The sequence below is a fragment of the Plecotus auritus genome, assembly GCF_963455305.1.
Source record: "Plecotus auritus genome assembly, chromosome: 8".
Classification (NCBI taxonomy): domain Eukaryota; kingdom Metazoa; phylum Chordata; class Mammalia; order Chiroptera; family Vespertilionidae; genus Plecotus; species Plecotus auritus.
Genome location: NC_137782.1, coordinates 172,919,457 through 172,941,307, shown reverse-complemented (window position 1 = coordinate 172,941,307; position 21,851 = coordinate 172,919,457). Strand labels below are relative to the sequence as shown.

Here is a 21,851-nt window from a genome sequence, read left to right as displayed (position 1 = left end):
CCCTCACTCCAGTGACTGGCATGAGATAAGGGCTCAGTAAGATGAGCAGATAATAACCGTAACTAATAAATGTAGGAGGGTCATTAAAGCCGATCTAGGCCCCTGCATGAGCTAGTCACGGCCCCAACATAATACAACGTCTACCTACCACCCGATTTCCCTTTCGCACCAAACTAAACCCAGCAGCGTAACCGAGGGAAAATGGCTCATCTTGAAAAGGATTGTAAGTGCATTTTCAAAGTTAAATATAAGACAAGGGTCTGCCTACAGACAGCCACACTGGCTGGTGATGCCATTTCCTACTGCAGCCCGCATGAGAGGGTCTGAAAGAATTTTGCAAAGTACTGGACGGGACGTTCAGCTCCTTCCGCGAGCTCACAAGTGCTCGGCAATGGAGCGCCTGCCTCGTTATAAATAGCAAGCCGGTGTCACTCAGCAGATTATGCGATTGAATAAGTCACCACGGGCTGGACGGACACTTCTAGAAGGGTTTTAACTAAGCGACATTCCAATGTTCCTTTTAAGTCTGAACGAATATTTCCTTTCTAGCACGAACACATTTTTTTTTTTTAATCCTCACTCGGGGATATTTTCCCACTGATTTTGAGAGAGTGGAAAGGAGGGGGTGAGAGAGAAACATTGATGTGAGAGAGACACATCGATTGGTTGCCTCCTGCCTGTGCCCCAATCAGGGCCAAGGGATCAAACCTGCAACCCAGGTACATGCCTTTAACTGGGAATCAAACCCATGACCCTTTGGTTAGCAGGCTGGTGCTCTAACCGTGGTACAACGCCAGCCAGGGCTACCAGGGCCTTCTTACTGGACCCTGGCAGGCACGGTATCCAGAGTGGTTGTTGCCCTGGCCAGGCGGCTCAGCTGGTTGCGCATCGTCCGTGCACTCAAGGGTCGCAGGTTTGGTCCCTGATTGGAGCGCATACAGGCGGCAGCCAACTGATGTTTCTCTCCCACATTGATGTTTCTCTCTCCCTCTCCCTCTCTAAAGCCAATAATTAAAAAAACAAGCATATCCTTGGGTGAAGATTAAAAAAAAGGAAGGCTGGGTTTGTCTACCACCTTTGGCACACATCTTACTAGAACATCGATGGTATTGGCTGCTTCCTGACCAGGGGGCCCAACGTCACGGACCAGTGTGATGCTGTGAGGGTGTCAAGACAATTAAGGTCTCTGGAGACCAGATTATGGCAAGAACAGAAAACTCGGCACAGGCATGTAATTTTTCTTCCCGTCACTCCATTTAAATTTTAATACGTAGAAATTAGTGTCAATTCACTTTATCAACAAAATGGGATCTGGAATTCTTTTAAAAATGCTGTTGCAGAGCACCTGCTTCATTGGAAGCAGGTGAAGAAACCTAAGTAACTTAGTTCTCCACTAGATGGCAGTGTCACACGGATCGCTTAGGGTCCTTTGAGGCCTCCCGCCTGCCGGCCCATCTCCTCTGCGGAGGGAGGGACAAGTGCGCTGGAGTTTGAACAGGCAGCTTCGGGACGGCTTTTTCCTTTTAGAGCAAATCCAGTCCGTTGGTTTATGTGTTTGAAAAGTCAGGCTTCGTTTTCAAATTCTTGGGAATGGGCTGAAGCCAGGTCACTTTTCTCATTCAGCCAAAATGTACCCAACGCTACAGAAATGTGGGGAACATAAGCCGGGGGAGGGGGGGCTGGGCCCCTCCACCAGGAGCAGGAAATACCGGTGGGGAAAGCCGACTGGAGGGTGGGTGGCTACCCAATGCCCTGTGGGGACTTGCAGGCCCGAGGGGTGGAGTGGAGGGCGGGTGTCACCGGGGAGGTAGCTTTGAAAGCAGAGAAGAGGGAGCAGTTCCAGGCAGAGGATGAGAGCACAGGCAGGGACAGGAAAGTGCAGTGGGTTGCAGGCCCAGCCTCCAGACCAATGCGGGGTGAGTGGAGGGAGGGTTGCAGGGGAGCAGTGAGATTGGAAAGCGAGGCCTGCAGGGGGCAGGGGAACACCCTAGGCCTCCGAAGGGGTAAAGGACAGGAAGGGGCAGCGCAGAGACAGCAGCGCTGGCAGCATGCGGGGAAGGCAGGGCTGGGAGCTAGCTCGGGGCTGCAAAAGCAGCTGTAAGAAGACACACCGGACACCGAAGATGGAGAACATTCCTTTATATCACACGTCTATGGTTACAAAGAACTTTGTTCACATGATCTCTTTTACCCTCGGACCAATCTGTAAAGCTGAACACGTGTCACGTTTCGTGAGTACGGAACTGCTGCTCAGAAACAATGCCATCACCTTTGGCCACGCTTCCTTTGTTGGTTTTTGGGGAAACTACCTTCCTTACCCCTCACCCCCCATTCCTTCTCAGGAAAGGCCTTTTCTTCCTACTTCCCCTTCCATACAGATGCTCAGGGCCTCTCCTCTCCTCCTGCTCTACCCTCGTTAGGTAAGCCGTCACCAACCGGTGGTCCGTGAGGTCCGAAAGGTTGGTGACCGCTGCGTCAGATGACCTCCTCCTCAGGGTGCTGGCCGTCACATACAGACTGCCAGCTGCCAGTTCTACTTTGCAGCCCCGGTCTTCTCAGAGACCTGACCTATATATACTCCTGCTTAAGTCCCACACGGGAGCACTCCCAGCAGTCCAGGCCTGGAGAGAAAGCCGGGGGGGGGGGGGGGGAGGGGGACTGTTGGGGGGAGGCGGCCACGTGCACGGGGCACAGGGAAAAGCCACTGGAGTGCAGAGGTATGTGCATCCTAAACAGTCAGCACTATTTTTCAGTATTTTGATTCCTATTTTAAACCTTTTTATACATGATCTTAATTTCAAGTTGCTTCAAATTTTTCTTTGAAAGCAAGAGACGTTTAAAATATAAATCTGAATGATACTCATAAGATGCTTTTGGCAGACAAGCCACGGATGTGCAGTCTAATTTCACAATCCACTCACTTGCGGGTCTGTTCAGCCACTGAGCACGTTTGTGTGCAGGCATTGTGCAAGGCTCTGGGCGGAGCGGTAATTAAGACAGTCCCTCCAGGAGCTCACAGTCTCACGGTAACTCGAGTGAGCTGAGGCACAGGGTGGTACGTGATTTACCAGTGAGGTAGACATAGCTAGGTACTTGGAGAAGGGGCCTGGAGCGGGAGAGAGGGCACGGGGCAACTAAGGCCTAAACGCACCCCTCTGAGCGAGGGGCAAGGCTGCCCACAGAAACATCACAAACCTGCTGGCAAAACGCTTAGGACAGCTGCCAGCTGCCACCGTCACTGGATTCCTGTCTCACACTCACTAAGCCACCACCTGATGGTCTTTCCACACTTGTCCCTGAAGGTGTGGGGATGCCACCGGTCTGCTCAGTCACTCACTGTCGGCAGCCTGAGCCCTCCCACCACGGGAACCACACTGAAACCCTAATTAAACCCATGATCGTTAAGGTCAGAGGATTCTACTACGTTACAGATACCACAGGTTAGAGAATCTGGTAATTTCCATAGATACATGATTTTGGCTGTACAATGGCGAAGACTCACTGAGACACACATAAGCAATCGAAGCATGATACAGGTATGTACACAGACGTCACATTGAGGTGCGTGTGCACGCCCACCCACTGCGCAGCAGCTAATGCAGACGTGACCTCGTGTAAGGCAACTGCTCTTGTGATGACGACACATGATCCTTGGCGGGAGGGCAGTCCACGCAGGACCGGCCGTCTCGGGGTTAGTGATACTGAGGAGGGAACGTCAGTAGGCAGGATATCTAGGCCACCGACAAAAAGCAGTCAAGTATAAAAAGAGTCGTTTTTGAGTGTGGAAACCACAAGAATCCCGGAATCTAAGCAGCGAGCCACTAGAGACACTACTGGCCTCGGTGCTGCTACCGCCCGAGGGGGACTTCACAGTGACTGACCGCTGAGGACCAAACTCGATGCGTCCTCACCCACGCGGCGCTCCAAAGCCACTCAACGCACGGGCGCGCAACTCCCATCAGTCACTCGCTTCGCTTTGCTGTGGAGGATTTTCTTCTGAAAAATAACAAACACAAAAGAAATTCTTCTAACGAGGGTTTAAAAAGCAGCCAGGTAACAGCACACAATTCAACTGCAGAAGATGGAAGAACCCTGGTCAGGCGCCATGTGAATGGCCTGCGGCCGCCGTTCGAAGTCCCAAGAACACACTGGAAGGCACATGGACCCGCGAGCCCCCGTCCGAGACCGTGGACAGCCTTCTCCACCAGAGACCTCTCCCAGCTGGTTCCACACGGGACCACCACGATCCCAGGTTTTTACTCTCATCAAAACCACACGGAATGTAACTGTCAAGATGTTCGAATACGTTCTCCCAGGCGTGGTTGCTTTCATATTTCTGATGGTTTCCTTTGCTGTGCAGAACTTTTTAGTTTGATGTAGTCCCATTTGTTTATTTTTTTAGTTTCCCTTCCCCAAGAAGATAGATCAGAAAAAAATATTGCAATGTGAAATGTCCGAGATTTTACTGTTTTCTTGTAGGATTTTTATGGTTGAGTCTAACATTCTCCCAACACCATTTATTGAAGAGACTATCTTTACCTCATTGTGTGTTCTTGCCCCCTTGTCAAACTTTATTTAAAAAAAAATATTTTTTATTGATTTCAGAAAGGAAGGGAGAGGGACAGAGATAGAAACATCAATGATGAGGGAATCATTGACTGGCTGCCTCCTGCACGCCCCCTACTGGGGATGGAGTCCACAACCAAGGTACATGCCCTTGACAGGAATCGAACCCAGGACCCTTCAGTCCACAGGCCGATGCTCTATCCACTGAGCCAAACTGGCCAGGGCCCCCTTGTCAAGTGTAATTGACATGAAGGTGTGACTTTACTTCTGGGCTTGGTCCTGTCCCGCTGACTATGTGCTTTTACGCCAGTTCCAGGCTGTTCCGATTACTACGGCCTTGATGTCATACCACCTGAAACCAAGTAGTGCGATTCCTCCCACTTTGTCCTTTCTCAAGATTGCTGTGCCTTCCAGGGTCTTTGCGGTTCCATGTAACTTTCTGGATTATCTGCTCTGGTTCTGAGAAATGCACCACTGGTGTTTTGATAGGAATTGCGTTGAATCTATAGGTTGCTTTGGGTAGTATTGGCATTTTAATGATGTTAATTCTTCTTATCCACGAACACAGTATATGCTTCCACTGATTTGTATCAATTTTTTTCCCAGAAACCTATATAATTTTATTAAGCAACATCACCCAGCACACTTTTTAAAAAGTATTATACAATTTAAAAATCACTAGAACCTTACATTTCCCTGGCCCAGAAAATCGGCGTGCTTACCTTGGTCAGGCTTTTTCGAGTGTTTGCTTTTCTTAGATGCCGAGGGTCCTGCACCTTCAGAGCCCTTCCTGCCGGAGCGACCCTGCTCCACTTCACACAGGTAGACGTCGATGGGCCCCTTGGTGCTCCGTATGTGCACCGTGATGGAGTCCTGGCAAAGACACGCAAACGTCAGCGTCAACCGGAGGATCCCAACGTACCTTCACCTACTGGACGAAGTGCCAGTGTCAGGGGACGTTTCTAGACACGTAAACCCCGAGAATGCCCCTTCTGTTCGAGAAAACCATGACGAAGCTTTTGCGGCATTACACCCACTGGCCACGTCGCATTAAAAACAGCTCCTTGATCACAGAAAATGGCTCCCGAGCCATCGCGCACCGAGAGCGCCTCAGTGCTCCAGAGCCCACCTCTCCCCGCAGGGCTGACTGGCCCCTTCGAGGAATGAGCTCGTGAGCCACACCCAGTGTCTTGATGACAGAAAAACCAAGAACCCCTGTGGTCTCAGGTGCTCAGGGTGTTTCGAGTGGCAGACCACTGAAGAGCTAACTGACAGACCATTCTTTTGTCCACTTGAAAAAGAAGCTGAGATCAACACAAAATATACCTCATGTAATTTAAGCCACTGGAATCCATGAGCTGTCAGGAAGTTGAAGCTTCTACAGAGAACTATGCTATGTTCTTAAGGAACAGCTCCCGTTAGAAACGGTCCTTTGCTCTGACCGGGAGTGGGTTTGACTGTCAGCCTTTCTCCTCCCGTCCGTGCGGTGGGCCCGGGTGCACAGCCAGGGATCTCGGAGCAGAGCCCGGTAAGAGGCGGCGCCTCGGCCTCAGGACCACGTGCCCCTTCCTACAGCCTCCTGGGCCACAGGCAGCCGAGAGCATCTGCACTCCCTCGGACAGTGCCTGCTGGGGACAAGCAAGGTGGGTGCCGAGTCCTCCTCCCTACAGCGAGGCAAGTCCCTACAGCATCACTGAGCACCCAGGGTCCACCAGCCTGTCAGAGCCGACCGTCTGCCCCAGGAATGGCCGCTCTCCTTGGTTCGGACTCCGTCCTTACCAAGCCACCTTCCGATGACAATTACCTTCCAATACACACGTCCCTGCAAGGGGAGGAGTGTGCTGAGCACTGGCAGCTTGGGAGAGTAGTATGTTCATTCAAAGGGTAACTTTTCACTTTTACTGTATAACGTAATAGTCTACTGTCCTCACCCGTCTTTTGAGTTGGGTTAGTGAATTAATTCCCTAGCGCCTTAGCTGACACCAGATTTCCTTCTGGAACTTCAAGACTTCAGCCAATTCCTGGTAATTCCTCTGAGAGGCGTACAGCCCGACAGTTAAGAAGACTCTGAAGACAAACTCTCTGGGCTGCAGTGCGGCTGTTTCTTACCCTGACCGTGAGGAAGAGCATTCATCTTCTAGGCCTCAGGTTCCTCGTGTTGAGCTTGTGCGATTTAAGTGAAAACGTGCACAGGGCCTTGAGCAGGACCCGTGTGCGTGCGAGGCCACAGTGAGGCTGCCAAGAAGCAAGCCTCAGCAGGTGCCCCTCCCGCGGGAAGTCCCCTTACACATGCAGGTCACCTACTTCTCTGGGGGCTGGGACGTCCAGTCTGGTCTCCGCCGGAGCTTTCACCGCGATCACAATCTGCTCGTGGAAGGCGCGGATGCTGTGGATGTCTTGGTACGTCACGTACGCGAGCGTGAAGACCAGTCAAGGATCTGCAGGGGTCGGCTTTGCGGGGAGGTAACTTAGCTCTCGTAACACAGGAATGCGAGTGGAATGTCAGAACATTACAAACAATTAAGGGGGCAGTTGGTAAAAATACTTTCATACATAATTCGTATTTTCTGACTTAGTGTTTTACATTTATAACTCAATTTACGAGTTCCTTTAAACTGTACTAATGTGATTATGAGGACGATTTCTGGAGAAAAATATTAATAAAGACAAACACAACTCAAAGGTATCAAGTCCACCCACCCAAACCCATTCCCTATTCCTGCTACAACTCTAAGAACCTCTAGGAAAAAATATTCAGAGTTTAAGGGATGAGAACCCCTTAAAATAAAGGTGGAAAAAATCTGTAAAAAGTAGAAACAACCCAGCCGGTGTGGCTCGGTTGTTGTCAACCCATGAACCAGGAGGTCACGGTTCAATTCAGGTCAGGGCACATGCCCGAGTGCATGCAGGAGGCAGCCGATCAAGGGCTCTCTCATCACTGATGTTTCTATCTTTCTCTCCCTGTCCCTTCCTCTCTGAAATCAATAAAAACATATTTTAAAAAAAGTAGAATCAACTTGGAGAATATAGTTTTTCAGGATTAGCACCTACTTATGGGATTTCTTGTCCAACTACCTGAATTTTTATACCTGGTTACTGTGGTGGGTAAAATTATAACAATTGCGCGTTTTACTGGGTTACCCCAGCATTCTTTTTTACTCCGCAGACCTCCTGAGCGTAGTAATGCTGGCAATGTCTTTCCTTCCCATAGCTACTGAACAGCAGCCTAGACTGCTGTCGAGCTACATAAACTGGAAGCACAGACAGCTCAGTCGGTAGCACCTCCCCAAGACGCCACCAAGGGAACCCAGCAGCACACAGCTCAGGAGAGCAAAGATCAGCTGCAGAGACAGGTCTCCCTCCGTGCAGACACTGGGCGTAAGAGAATACTGACACTCACTACCTCGGCCTTGGGGCCTGGAGGCGCAGTCCAGGTGCCATTCCAATGACCTCTCCTTCCATTGCAGAAGTAAATGTGATGGAGAAATGAGGGGAAAGAGGCCTCTCACAAAAGCCAACAAATCTTTTACCTTTACTACAGCAGCCAGGCTCCGAAAAGGAACAAGGATGCCCCACCAGTTTAATTTTAAATGCAACGTCAGCCTTGGCATCTCACCGCACGGCTTAGGCCAGGATGTAGCATTTACCAGAACGATTGCCACACCAAGCAGCGACAGGCCAGGATGTGTTATTAGGCTACAGGACCAAACCTTTACTCACTTTAACTCCTGAAAATCTAGTTTTGTTTCTTAACTATATAGAATAACCCGCCCCCCAACCCCCAAGCTGACGACTAATTAAGGGAGCCTGCTCTGGAAGGAGACGGCTTTAGAGAGGTACAGAGCTAAAGGATATCTTTCATTGTCTTTGTCATCTGTCAAGTCGAACAGCTGCTGAGCACAATCCTTAATCAACTCGTCCAGAGCCTCTTCCATGGCCGACAGGTCGGACAGCTCCTCCCGCAGCTTCTTCTGCTGGGGCACCGCTCCGAAGTTGCTGAGGTCGGTTCCTCTTGAAAAGCCCCGGACGAGACCGCCGTCAGCCACACGCAGGAGATGGCAGCATGATGCAGACTGCCTACCGCCCGTCCCCAAACGTGTCCTGAGCGCGTTCCCACAGGACACACGCTCGGACTCCACCTCTGCCCTCCCCTGTTCTGGATCACCATTTCTCTCCCTCCACATGACTGGGCTTTGTCCCCATTTCCAGTCCCTTTCACAGGGACTTAAACACATCATAACCTCCGGGAAGCTGGATGAAGGGGCAGGGCAAGCTTACTGAAATGATGGCTGAACCAGGAGCCAACAGAGCCCAGGGTCAGCTCCGCTCCAGGACACACGGCCTGGCGTTGGCCAGGTTATGACCTTAGTCCCTTAGTCCCTACACATGAAAAACAAGTCCTGGCTGAAGGACAGGTCCTCTGCTCCATTTTCCAGTCTGTATTCTTCCCTACTGTGCGTCTGATACCAGTTCTACCTGCATACAACGATTATGTTCATTGTTCTTACAAACTTACTTTACTGTTGTCTAACCCAATGCCTGGCCTGAGTAACAGCTGCTCTTTTCTTCTCCATGCTTAACGAAAATAAAGACAGGAGACTGCTACCACCGTTTTCTCCTTGCTGGTGTTCAACCTGATCCGCTTTAGTGATTCAGAACACAAACGATATTCACCCCCCGTTAATGGCTGTTTAATGTTATTTAGAAAACACGTTCAAATTAGAATTCAATCTGCATTTCCATACTATCGAGAGAAAAAAACAACACACACCTCCTTTATAAACCCCTTTCCTCCAATAACCTTTGATTACTCAGTCCTTTTACGGCCTTCGTTGGTAGCTTCATTTGCCTGAAAGGCCTCCATGTACTTGCATGCTGGGACTGTTTCCTGCTGCATGCTTAGGACTCGTTCCCAAACCCCTTGTCTATGTAAGCCTACCAGCTTTCTCCTGACGTGCATGTGTAGCCCCGCTCCAACATACACCCAAGTCCACCCACATCTATGTTGTACGGTCCTCCTTCATGTGCTCCTTCCTCATCACAGGTTACCTTTAGCAACTGCCTTTCCGGCATTAAGTCCGCCCTTTCCCACTGAGCGCCAGGAGTTTCTAAGTGTGATCCATTCACTGCCTATCCGCATCATGCTCGGGGGCGGGGGGGGGGGGGGGGGGGAGGGTGCTGACACTCTCCTCCAGAACAGCGATCACAGCCCTGGGCTCCCAGTGTCTGTTACACTATACGCAAGAACCACTGTGTTAGACTCACCTGACTCCCCCTGATATGAGTCATCAATATGAACTAAAGAGATACTTTGAAAAGTATCTTAAAACCAATCATATTCCATTTAACTAATCCATAATATCCTACTGTCTATGACTCTTAAGTAGGAAAAAACAGCTATAAATTTTGTGGGACAATGTAAAAAGATTTTATAGAATGCCTCTTCTAACAGGAGTCAAGTTTTCTTTCACGAAACACTGCTAATATCCAGTTTGTTTTAAGCATGGCATTGTCACCTAATGAGAAGGAAAAAAGCCATGAGAAGTTTGAAGCCAACTCACATCCATCGAATGTGGTTCTTAGACTTTTTTTCGACCAGGTCGATCCCGTCTAAGACATTGGTGATGTCATACACTCTTCGCTTCCGCACTCCCAGTTTTGTTGCAACCTTGTTTAAGTCAAGAATACCCCCAGGAGCATTTCTGACAAGATCCATAAATTTCCGAGTTAAATAAACCAGTGATACATCAAACCGAGGTGTCTTCACTTTTAGAGTTTCTGGGAAACAAAACAAACCCATTTGTAAAATTTTCAATATCATTTCTTTCTAAACTCATTAAAAATAATGTCTTTCCTCTTGGTTAGTAAGCACAGACACCTACAGAGAAATTCTATACACTGATCAAATCAGAGCTAATTTTTATGAAAGATTTATGAAACAGATTTCTCAAACTGGATAAAAATTAGCCTATCCCAGGTAACAAAAGGCTTTAGACCAAGCATGTCAAACTCGCGGCCCACAATGAATATTTTTGCGGTCCAGCCAATATAATGGTATGTAAGAAACGTCTTAATAAAAATTTCGTAACTTTGTTTTTTCAATAATGCCAATTATTTTCAATAAAACTGGAAAAGTGTATTTTCTACTAATGACTGATGACTATAACCGTGTTGCATTCATTTCCCTTACGCGCCTTACGCGCAGGGGCACCATTTCTCTCCACTAACACCAGCAGCGAGTATTTCAGCAGCCGATGGCCACGTCACTAGTCTTGGACTGACTTGTTTGGTGTGCACAACAAGAAATATTTCGCTTTCGGCCAGAACCGGTTTGGCTCAGTGGATAGAGCATCAGCCTGTGGACTGAAAGGTCCTAGGTTCGATTCCGGTCAAGGGCATGTAACTTGGTTGCGGGCACATCCCCAGTGGGGGGTGTGCAGGAGGCAGCTGGTCGATGTTTCTCTCTCATCGATGTTTCTGACTATCTATCACTCTTCCTTCCTCTCTGTAAAAAATCAATAAAATATATTAAAAAAAAAAAAAAAAAAGAAATATTTCGCTTTCGAAGAACAAGAAAAATAGGTTTATTTGCGTGACGCTTATTAATCTGTGCAGTTATCCAGTATCTGGTAAGTTAATGTTCAAGAAAAAATACTAATTTTTATTAAAATGTTCTATTATTTTATGTTAATGATGACTCATTTATCTCAGCCCTTTATACTCTGCATGTCTCTATAGAAATAAACGTACGTTTCTATGAAAATTAAAGCTTTTGTTTTTTTGCGGCCCACAGACACTCAAGCCTTGTTTATTTGGCCCATGTGAGCCTTTGCGTTGGACATGCTTGCTGTACACGTAAAGGAGTATTTGAAGCATGCAACCCGTTCCCACTGGACATGTGAATTGTTAGAGGCTACTGCCACGGTGGCGAGTCTGCATTTGTACCCACGCCACTCTAAGCAAGGAAATCAGAAAGGATTTGTGAATTAATTTTCTCATTTGGCCTTCAAGTTACGGGATTCTTTATAAAGCAAAGGCAGGGACTTGGCATTTTTTACCTGTTTCACAAGATTCTGCACATGCTACGGTGGAACCCTGTCTGCTGAAGTTTTTGAAAGAGCTCAAAAATTAGACTTCTATTAGGATAATTATGCTATACCTTGAGGGAAAGTGGCATACCATCTTTTTTTATATTCACTGCCCTATACTAACAGGTAAGTAAAGGGGGGGGGGATCTCTTTAATTCTCTCACTTACCTACCTAATGTTTTTAGTCTTTTATACACACCTGTCCTTCCACATACCTACATATACGAGTGTGCCAATATAATATAGTTCCTAGAACAAATACAGGCACACAGTTTTCTAGCATGCTCTCTGAACTCAATCCGTGACCCCGACTGGGGGCCGATGCATTTCTGCCCGAAGGCCGTGCGCAGCATGAGGATTGGGGCACCTGTGGGACTCCCACAAGTCAGCTGTGAGAGTGACCCTCGGAGTTCTCATCACAAGGAGAGGTATTTTCTTTTCTTTTAATCACATCCCTGTGAGATGGTGCATGTTAAATAACCCTACTGCACAATCATTTCAATGCAGGTACATCCAACCATCATGCTCTACACTTTAAACTGATGCAGTGACGACGCCAATTGTTTTCAATAAAACTTGAAAAGGGTATTTTCTATTATTGAATGCATGGTATTTCATTCTTTATGGCTGCATCATATTTAATTGCATGGAATATTCGCTTACTAATCCCAACACCGGAAATTCAGATTGTCTACAACTTGATGATTTTGCACAATATCTCCCTGTAGCTAAACTTTTAGACGCATCTTTCCTTTAGATAAGTTACAAGATGTGAAACTGCTGCATAAGAGGGCGTTTTTAAAGGAATTTGATTGTCCTGATAAACCTGCCAGGCAGGCTGTGGATTTTCCCCACTGGAGGCAGTGTGTGAGGCCTTGCCAGAACTGAATGTTATTATTCTCTTCATCTTTCCCAATTTGATACTGAAAAAAAGTCCTTATGGTTTGGTGTGCAGAGGAAATACATTTACAAATCACGAAGCTGTTCTAGTGTGGAGTCTATGAGTTTTCTTTTTCTCTCCTTCCATAGCATACCAGTCAGCGTGCCTCAAAAGAAATATTCATACCACCTCAATCAGAAGCGCCCCATCAGAACCGCTGCAATGGCGCACGCAGCTTAAAGATCACGCGGTTATTCCAAGAACAAAAGCACCTATTTTGTAACATAAATGTCTCCTTTGTGCAGGCCATGCCTATACTTGAGATTAAACAGGCTTAAAAAGAAATTTTAAAAAAAATTTTAAGTATAACTAGAAGGAAGTCACAATTCTACAGCGAACCTTGGAAGATTACAAATTAGAAATTCTAACTTTAAAAAGCATACATTTAGCCCTGGCCGGCTGTGGGTACACTCACTAAAAGGTTGTGGGTTCGATCCTCAGGGGGCATACAAGAGGCAACTGATCAATGTTTCTCTCTCACATGGATGTTTCTCTCTCTATCTCCCCCTCTCCATTCCTCTTTCTCTAAAGTCAATAAAAAATAAACGAAAACAAAATAAAAACCATGCATTTAATTAAACTAGATTACTAGCAAGACATAGTGTTATAAGCTCAGGACAGGTTTCCTATCGTGTTAGTCCTTTTATAGAGAGCAGACCTTAGTTAACACCTCTAAGTTGATCGTGGCTGAAGGGAGATATGGTTAAAAGATCTCCACGCGGAAAGCTCTCCGCCGTGCCGTCTAGTAAAGCACTGGACTGCAATGCCGTGAGCAAGTGCTAGCGAGGTATCCGGTTACTGGAGATGACATAAAGCCGTACCGGGAGGGGGGCTGGGAAGCCTCCTAACAGGGAGGTGCTGGGAACAGAGACTAGAAAGACGAGGGAGGTGCCCTCCCCCTCTGACGGGGACACCGCGACAGAGGACACAGCGCGTTTGGGGACACAGGGAGTCCACCGCAGTGGCGTTAGCGATGGGCGATGGGCGAGCCGCAGGTGCTGGCGCAGGGAAGCGGGAGGCGACCTTCCAGGGCCTTGCCGTTCCCTGCCCATCCCCTACTGCCTTGTTCCTTCCAGGGCTGTGCGGTGGCTTATAACCCTAACACAAGTAGGTAAAACCAAGAGATGGGGAGTCGGGGCCTTCTCTGGAGGTAACAGCATCACTGAGGAGTCAGGCTGAGTGACATCGCAGTCCCATTTCCGTCCTGGAAAAATCCCACGGCGGCAGAGGCTGAGCCTGGGGGCGGGGCCTGCAGAGGCGGCGGTGCCCCCACGTCAGTTTGGGAGAACCTGAACTGCGGGCAGCAGTGCAGCGCGGGGGTTAAGACGGTGGGCTTAAGCCAGAGAGGCCCCCGGGGGGCTGAGCCCTGACTGAGCGAGTTACTTGACCTCTCTGGGCCTCAGGTTCCGCGTCTACACAATGAGTAACAACCCACATCTACGTTCTGAGGGCGGCTGGGACCATCCATGCAAAGAGCTCACTGGGGCCAGGTCTGGTGAGAGCTCAACGAGTGCCAGACAGTTCACGAAGCTGGCGGTGTGGGGCAGAGGGACGAGCACCCCCCAGGGAAAACCCGAAGACCAAGACGGCGAGATGACGGGGCTGAGGAAGACGTCAGGGCTGGCGTTAAGGTTCCTGCCCGGGCGTCATGTATGCATGTGCACCCAATGAGAACAGCACACGTGAAGGGGCAGCGAGGGGTGGGCACTCTATAACCGTTTCCAGGATGGGAGTGAGGGCACCCGGCAGCCCTCCCCTTCCACTGACGGACTGCCCCGGGCAGGAGTCGGAGGCAGAGGCAGGAAGTCCCAGGAGCCAGGAGGAAGGGCCGGCTCCTGCTTCCCGGCCATCGGCTCCTGCTTCCCGGCCATCGCGGGTTCTGCCCCCCGGCCTTTGGGGAAGCGCAGCAGAGCCACGCACCGTGCACAGCACTCAGCCCACATCCTCAGGAAACGCCAAGGGTTACATTTCAGTGCACAGATAATACATCTTATTTAAGGCTCTCATCAACTCATGTACATTTAAAAATAAGTCACTTAAATCATAGTTCAAACTTCAAAACCTAAAAGCTATTCAAGAATCAACTTACTTCTCATGGACACATACTGTACATTATCTTCTAAATTAATCATTATTTTTGATGGCTGGAAAAAAGAAACAAAGAGAAATTTAACTCAGTAACTTAAAGACAACAATGCACACAAACCGCATTTTACTGGAAAACAGATTTTTTTTTCACTCTGGGGTAATAATTTGGGTGTGAGAAAACCGGTCCTTCTTCTAAATTACATCTAGTCTAACTGTAACCACATCTGCCAGTGTCATCGACTTAAATTTCTAAGTAGCTCAAGAGAGAGAGGGAGGAGAAATGATGAGGGAGAGAGGAAATAGATCTGAGAACACGTTACTGAATGCACATCCATTTGTGGTCTCATCAGACACTGAGGAAGAAGCAACAGCAGAACCATCAGGATGCTGCTCTGACTCCGGAAGGCTAGTCGAGGTCAAGGTATGTCTAAGTCAGGAAGCGCTCCCTGGAAGGGGCTCCCACAGGTGGGCCCCGGCCGTTCCCAGGCAGCCGTGCGGTCCTCTCGGTCCGCGTACAAGGAGCAGCACCTCTCCCGACGGGCGACACTGCCCGCACAGCAGCAACGCGGTGTTCAGACGAACAAAGGCTTCCTGTGGGTTCCTGGACAGCCAGGAAGTGGTGGCTCCACATCCACGCGTCGCGGCTTTATCGCTATTTAGAGACCATGGGAGTTTACATAAACCTTCAGACAACGCCGGGCGCACACAGGAGCCCACGTAAGCTGCATGCTTAGAAGGCAGTACAATGAGGTGGCTCCAGGCAGGCTGTGACCAACCAGGGTTAGCTCTTGTCTAAGTGGGAAAACTGGCCCCCAATAGGCGCAGCGAAGCGGAGGTAGTTCTACGAGGTGCTCCCCGAGAAGGGTCAACAGGCTATAATGGATGCACCCCAAGGGACAGGATTCCCAGGGAAGGGGACCCCTGAAGGGCATGCTAGCACCAGACTCAACATGGAAGACCAGGAGAGCACGCTAAGGCGTTTCGACTTTCCGTTATAACCAGTGGAGACTCATCACAGATTTGTGAACAATGAGAAGACAGATTCAAGCTCACGGTTTGGGAACATAAGTATGGGAGGAAAAGCACAAAGGCTGGGGCCGGGGAGCCTGAAGGTGAGCAGCTACAAAGCTCTTAGTTGATGTGTCACAAATTCTTGGCATCACGGCTTCCACATTGTCTGTGACATGATGGCAGCCTCTATTAACAAGTTAACTTGATATGGAGTAATCCCACTGAAATAGGATTATGCTGTAAAATTAACTGAGTGGTAGGATTTAAAGAAAAATGTACACCTGCTGGGGTGTGCAAAATCCATCATCACAAGTCACTTAGCCCCCAGAGCACAGCATGCACCTCACCCCGGGAGACTGGCGCTCTACACCCCGAAAGGCCCCTGTAAGGAAGAAAAAATGGTGACAAGGCGGAGTGGGAGGGGCTGCCACTTGAGCTGAGGAATAACAGAGGCCCCTCTGGGTCACCTGTTTCCTTTTTATTTTGAAACAATCTCGGCCTTCAGAAAAGGTGCCGCAATAGTGCCAAGAACTGCCACCTCCCGCCTTGGCCCGTGTCGCTCAGGGGTACAGCGTCAGCCCAAGCATTGAATGGTCGAGGGCTCAATTCCCAGTCAGGGGCACGTACTTGGGTTCAGGTTCAATCCTGGCTCCAGTCCAGGTTTGACTGGGAGGCAACCCATCGATGTGTCTCTCTCACATCAATGTCTCTCTCTCTCTCTCCCCACCCCTAAAAATCAATGGAAAAAGTATTCTCAGGTGAGGATTGACCCCCCAAAAAATAAGTAAATAAAAAATAAAAAGCCACATCCCTTTCACCCAAATATTCCTTTTTTACACTGACTTTATCCGGTTTTGTCCTGCGTACATGTTTTTTTCTCGGATCATCCGAGGGGAAACTGCAGATGCCGGAAGAATTCCGTGTGCAGCTCCGGGGCATTCCCTTACACACCCACAGTGTAATCACCCACAGTCTGCTCAAGACTAAGCCGTCTGGGAAAAGGGCGTCAGTAGAACCTGGCCTCGGGACACTCGCTGCACTGCGGGAGGAGCATGCGGCTGGCGGCGGGCGGCGGGCATCCTGGCTGTGTGAGCCAGAGCCTCCGCACCGTCACTGCAGCCGTGTGGACGGCGGATGATCACGGTCATCTCTAAGGAGACTGCCGTGCAAAGGTGGACGGTGGCACCTGGTTTTCCCTCGCAGTTCACAGTAAAATGTACTGAGGAAAGGCCTGTTAAACTAAAAAGGAGTGACTTTAGCCCTGACCGGTTTGGCTCAGTGGATAGAGCGTCGGCCTGCGGACTGAAGGGTCCCAGGTTCGATTCCGGTCAAGGGCACGTACCTTGGTTGCGGGCACATCCCCAGTGGGAGGTGTGCAGGAGGCAGCTGATCGATGTTTCTCTCTCATCGATGTTTCTAACTCTCTCTCCCTCTTCTCCCTTCCTCTCTGTAAAAAAATCAATAAAATATATTTAAAAAAAAAAAAAAAAGTAGTGACTTTAAAAATTTTGAGCGTCTCCAGAAGCTAAAAATTCATGACTTCCGAGAAAGACTGAATCTAAGGCGCTGCCAGAACAGCCTAAAGAGGAAGGCGCGGGCATGCCTGCACGCCTTCTGGTTAACACCCCAGGGCGCACCTGTCACACTAAGGTTTTTGAGAGTTCCAGGGGGCCTCACAGACCGCCCCCCCGAAAAGTAGGTGGTTTGTCTTGAAGAAATCTGTGGGTGGGACGCTGATCTACTGAGTGAACCACCAGTTTCCGTTTTTGACAGAATTATGTCAGCCAAAACACTGCCCGCGGGGACTGGAAAGGACAGAGATGGTTCACATTAAAACTGGACACCCACAACTCTTGACAGGAGGCGGCTGAAAAGCTACTCAGCTGCAGGAAGCCTCCGAGGGTGGCACCGAGAGGCCAGAGGTGGAGCAGGGAGCATGACTCCCAGGCCCCGAGACCTAATCAAGAACTCTCCAACATTGAGCGGCTGGGATCAGGAATCGCTCGGACCGGTTCCTGCTCTGTGACTCCCATCTTCCTTATGAACGGGAGGCTGAGCCGCTGTCCTATGTCTGGAGTGTGGGTCAGATGCCTGTGACTTGCGTTTCACGGGCCGAAGAATCTGGAGGGACGACACTTGAGGACCTGCACTGGAAGAACTACACCTGCGGAGCGTGATTCTTAGTCTGCTTCTAGGAGTCTAAAATCGGCTATGTTTTACCTTTCCAGGATCTTTAGAAGGCAGCCCCCAGAGGAATGCTCCCTCACATCTCCATGGAACCTGCCCAGGTGCCACCACAGGTGTTGCTTCTTCCAGTCCTGGCAACCCACCACTGTGGGGGCAGCATCCCTGTTTCTACTCTTTTAAGAAAGTCCCACTGAGAGGTTATTCCGAGGTAACCCCCAGAGGGGATGCCAAGGGAGAGCCAGTGGCAGTCAAACTTCATGACTGGACTACCTAAGAGCTGTCCCTCCCAACCCTCCGATCCCTCTCGCATCTGTCCGGGTCTATCACCTCGCCTGTGAGTGTCCTAGTGGGAACTGAACGGAGGAGGCAGAGGCCTCCAACCGGAAAATCACTAAGGATGACGGTGCACACAGCTCTCCAGGAACCCGCACCTCCTGGGGGGCAAGCCTGCCCATTCCAAGCTGTTTTACTACGGCCCAAGTCCCACATCCAAAGACCTACACTTGTAAATCTGAGATCTCAAAGAAGAAAAAAAACAAATAAAAGGTGAGTTTTAGGGGCTAAAATCTTAAGCATTGCCTCTAAATTGGTTAAAAGTTTCTTTAGACAGATTTTTCTTTGCACCGGTTGTCTGTCTGGGGAATCATGTCCCTTTAAGAGCCCTTTGAAAAATGCCTTTAGCCAAGGCAACTGTGTTCTCCTCCCTCACTTAAATTTCCCTTGTTTTTCAATGTGTGGGCTAAGTTCCACCTCCAACAACACTATTTTCTCCCTTCTCAAAATCCAGTGCCCAAGCCATTTACCCGGAGCGCATCAAACACTCAGCCAGACACATCGCTAACCTTTGCATAGCAATACACTTCTATGCGTTTAATTATTAAATACTTCCGGTCATTAGCCAGCTAAAAAGCACTGAGATAGGTGTGTGCATCAGCATCTTACAGACAGGAACATAAACACTCATACATCAAGCATTTGCCATTTACAGAGTACCTGCTGCACTCTCTCAATGGCTATTTACCGAACCCGTCTGTGAGAGGCACCAATGTGCTGGACGTGTGACAATGAAATGGACAGTCACCCAGGGCCGAGAGCACACGTTTCAAGGGGGAAGCACGCAGGGGGTGCGTGGGGCACACCAGGAGTCGCGCTCACCCAGTGCTGAGCTGTCAGAGAAGCCTTCAGACAAGTACCTATAAATCTAGACCCAAAGAACGGTGGGACATAACAAGAAAAAGTGTGTTAGGAAGAAAAAAACCCAGCTCTTTTGGAAGGGGGAATGTGGCTATGCAAGGGTCCAAAAGAATGAGGAGATGGATAGAAAAACTGGGCAACGCAAACAGGAACGCTGGTTAGGAAGGCGTCGCAACCATCTGAAAAACAGATGATGGCCCGAGTGGCAAGTATTGGTGATTAATTTTAACTAGACTGGAAGACGGAGGGCCTCAGTCTGGAAAAGGCAAGGACGATGCTTCGGTTAGGAGCGTGGGCCATACGGCGAGTGTGTTACCATTTACTTATTCGATGGGATTAGATGGGATATAGCAAACCTGTTGCTTGCCTAGCAAGAAGACAGTGAGTTAAATGTTAGATATATGAGTTTCAAATCTAAGCAGAGATCTCTAGGAGACAGCTGAAAAGCCGTGAGCTGGCTCTGTAGGTCCAGGAGTTACCATGACATGGTAACGGAAATGAACAGTGGGTAAGAACATCTAAGACTTCGAGGGGTGTGCGTCCCTTCTGATATTAAATGCAAAATCGAGTGGTTTATCTACAGTGAGAGCAAAGAGCTTTTATCAGAGTCTCAAAGACGAAGACCAACACTATACAGACGTCATGAGAGTGGTGGCGAATGACTTTCCACGCGAAGAGTGCGTAGGGAGGGTAGAAGACAGCCCTGAACAACACCAACACGGGAGGAATGAGCAGGGCAGTTTGCAAAGGAACACGGGAGAGGCCAGTGGAGCCGATGGGGCACCGAGGTACATGGTGTTCAAGAAGCCATTCCACAGTGAGAGTTTCCAACAGAAACAAGCCGTCAATCATGTCAAAACTGCAGATAAGGAGGGCAACATCCTCTGGAACTAACAATGCTGTCTGCAACCTTGGTTAGAACAGCCCGAGAGCCGGGCGGAGGGCGGAGGGCAGAGGGCAGAGCCCCCCACCCCCACCCCGCCCCGGCAGCTGGTGAAGGTGGTAATGAGAGTTGAGCGGGGTGGGCACAGTGAATGCAAATAATTTTTTTCCAGAAAGTTTGGCTATGAAGGGGAAGAGATGCAGAAGATGGGAGGATAGATCGAATTATGGGAAGGATCTCTAAAGAAGCAGTCAGGAGTTTAGCATCTGGAATCAGACACAGTGAGGTCAAATCCTGGCTTTCCTTCCTACTACCTTACCCTGGGCAAGCCACTTCACACCTCCAGGTCTATTCTGGCAACTGTAAAACAAGAATCACCATCTCTTAGGGCTGCTGCGAGAAACAAAGTAAGACCGTGTCATTACACCACTTGCGTGCACTGAGTCCCCCTTGGGGACTGGGCCTACTGACCAGTTCTGGGAAGGAATCAGCAGAGAAATAGAAAACATGGGGAGAAATGGAAAATGAAGACTTCACCCCAACCCTGAGAACCACGGAGAAAAAAACAACACATCGCATCCAGTCTAGGGCAAGAAGAAAGGAAATTAACCTTTTGCAGGAAAGGAGCCCATTTTTCTCGGCCTGACAGGACGCGAGAGAATTCACTTGCTGAAAGTGGGGTGGGAAAGGTGAGAGTTTCCAACAGAAACAAGTCGTCAAGCTTTTCAATGGTTGCAGTCAGGCAGGAGAAGGGGAGAGGCGGCGGGAGAGAAACACGAGAGCTTGCAGAGGTACCACCGAGGCTGCGGGGCATGCAGGCAAACAGGGCTTTCTAACGCAAAGTTGAGCCATTGTCCCCGCCACCGCTCTGTAGCCCCAAAGGAAATGCCAAGAAGGCCGAGAACACTTGCGGGAGTCCGTGCTCAAAGGAGGCGAGAGGGTTTGGCGAAGGACCGGTTTGGTGTACAGTCTGTCATGGGCGGGAAGCAGAGGGGACCGGGGTGCAGCCGCGGGCCCGGCCCGGGGGGGAAGGGGGGGGGTCCCAATCCAGGAGACGCTCAGACCAGCTTCCCCGCGGAGGGACGGAGGCGGTCGAGCCTGGGACCCGACGACCCCCCCCTCCCCGCTACCCGCGCGGAGCCCCAGGAGCTCGGGACTCGGCCGTCCCGCGGACTCACCAGCAGGCCCTCCACGTTGATGGGGTCTCGGCACCGGCGGCGCACCGTCTCCTCTGCCGGGTCCACGAGCTCGCTGGGCAGCTTGCGCGCCGGCCGCTGCTGACTCATGCTGCCCCGCGGCCGCCCCTCGCCCTCGCCCCCCGCGAGTCTCCCGCCTTCTCCGGGTCGGGCCGCCCGCCGCCCCCCACCCGCGCCGGCCCCAGAGCCAAGCTGGAGCAGCGCCGCGGACTGTTCCGAGGCGCGCCGGGCCGGGCCGCGGTCGGACACGCACTGCCCACGGCCGCGGGGTTACAACGCGGGTTGGAGGAGAGCAGGGTCACCCACGACTCCCTGGGCGCCCAGCCGCCATCTCCCCGCATGCGCAGTGCGCCGCCCCCACTGCGCAGGCGCGCCGCCGCCGGAACGCCCCGCGCGCCAATCCTCTCCCAGATGCCGGAGCCCGCGAAAACCCGGCGGCGGAATCCAGGAGAGGATGGCGAGGGCAAAGGAAGAGGTGGAGCTGGGATCCAGGGGAAGGGAACTGGGCAGGGGGGTGAAGGGTGGGGTTGGAGGGTGAAAGAGGTGGGATTGGGGGGAGCACACAGAAAACAGGGGCCGGGAAACAGCAGTTGTTCCTTGGAATTATTTTATTTTTTTGTTAATCCTCATCTGAGGATATTTTTCCATTGATTTTTAGAGAGTGTGGAAGGGAGGGGGAGACACACAGACAAACATCG

General features: G+C 50.1%; 1 protein-coding gene across 1 annotated transcript; it reads right to left on the bottom strand.

Annotated features, from left to right (window-relative positions):
* Positions 1 to 1,905: 1,905 nt before the first annotated feature.
* Positions 1,906 to 21,498, bottom strand: E2F6 (E2F transcription factor 6). The gene is made up of 7 exons (XM_080683718.1): positions 21,136 to 21,498; positions 14,684 to 14,738; positions 10,128 to 10,344; positions 8,422 to 8,577; positions 6,871 to 6,985; positions 5,289 to 5,439; positions 1,906 to 3,996 (listed from the first exon to the last, which is right to left on the bottom strand). Exons 1-7 carry the CDS (start codon positions 21,241 to 21,243, stop codon positions 3,959 to 3,961), a joined length of 840 nt encoding a protein of 279 aa, XP_080539844.1. The 5' UTR covers positions 21,244 to 21,498; the 3' UTR covers positions 1,906 to 3,958.
* Positions 21,499 to 21,851: the final 353 nt, after the last annotated feature.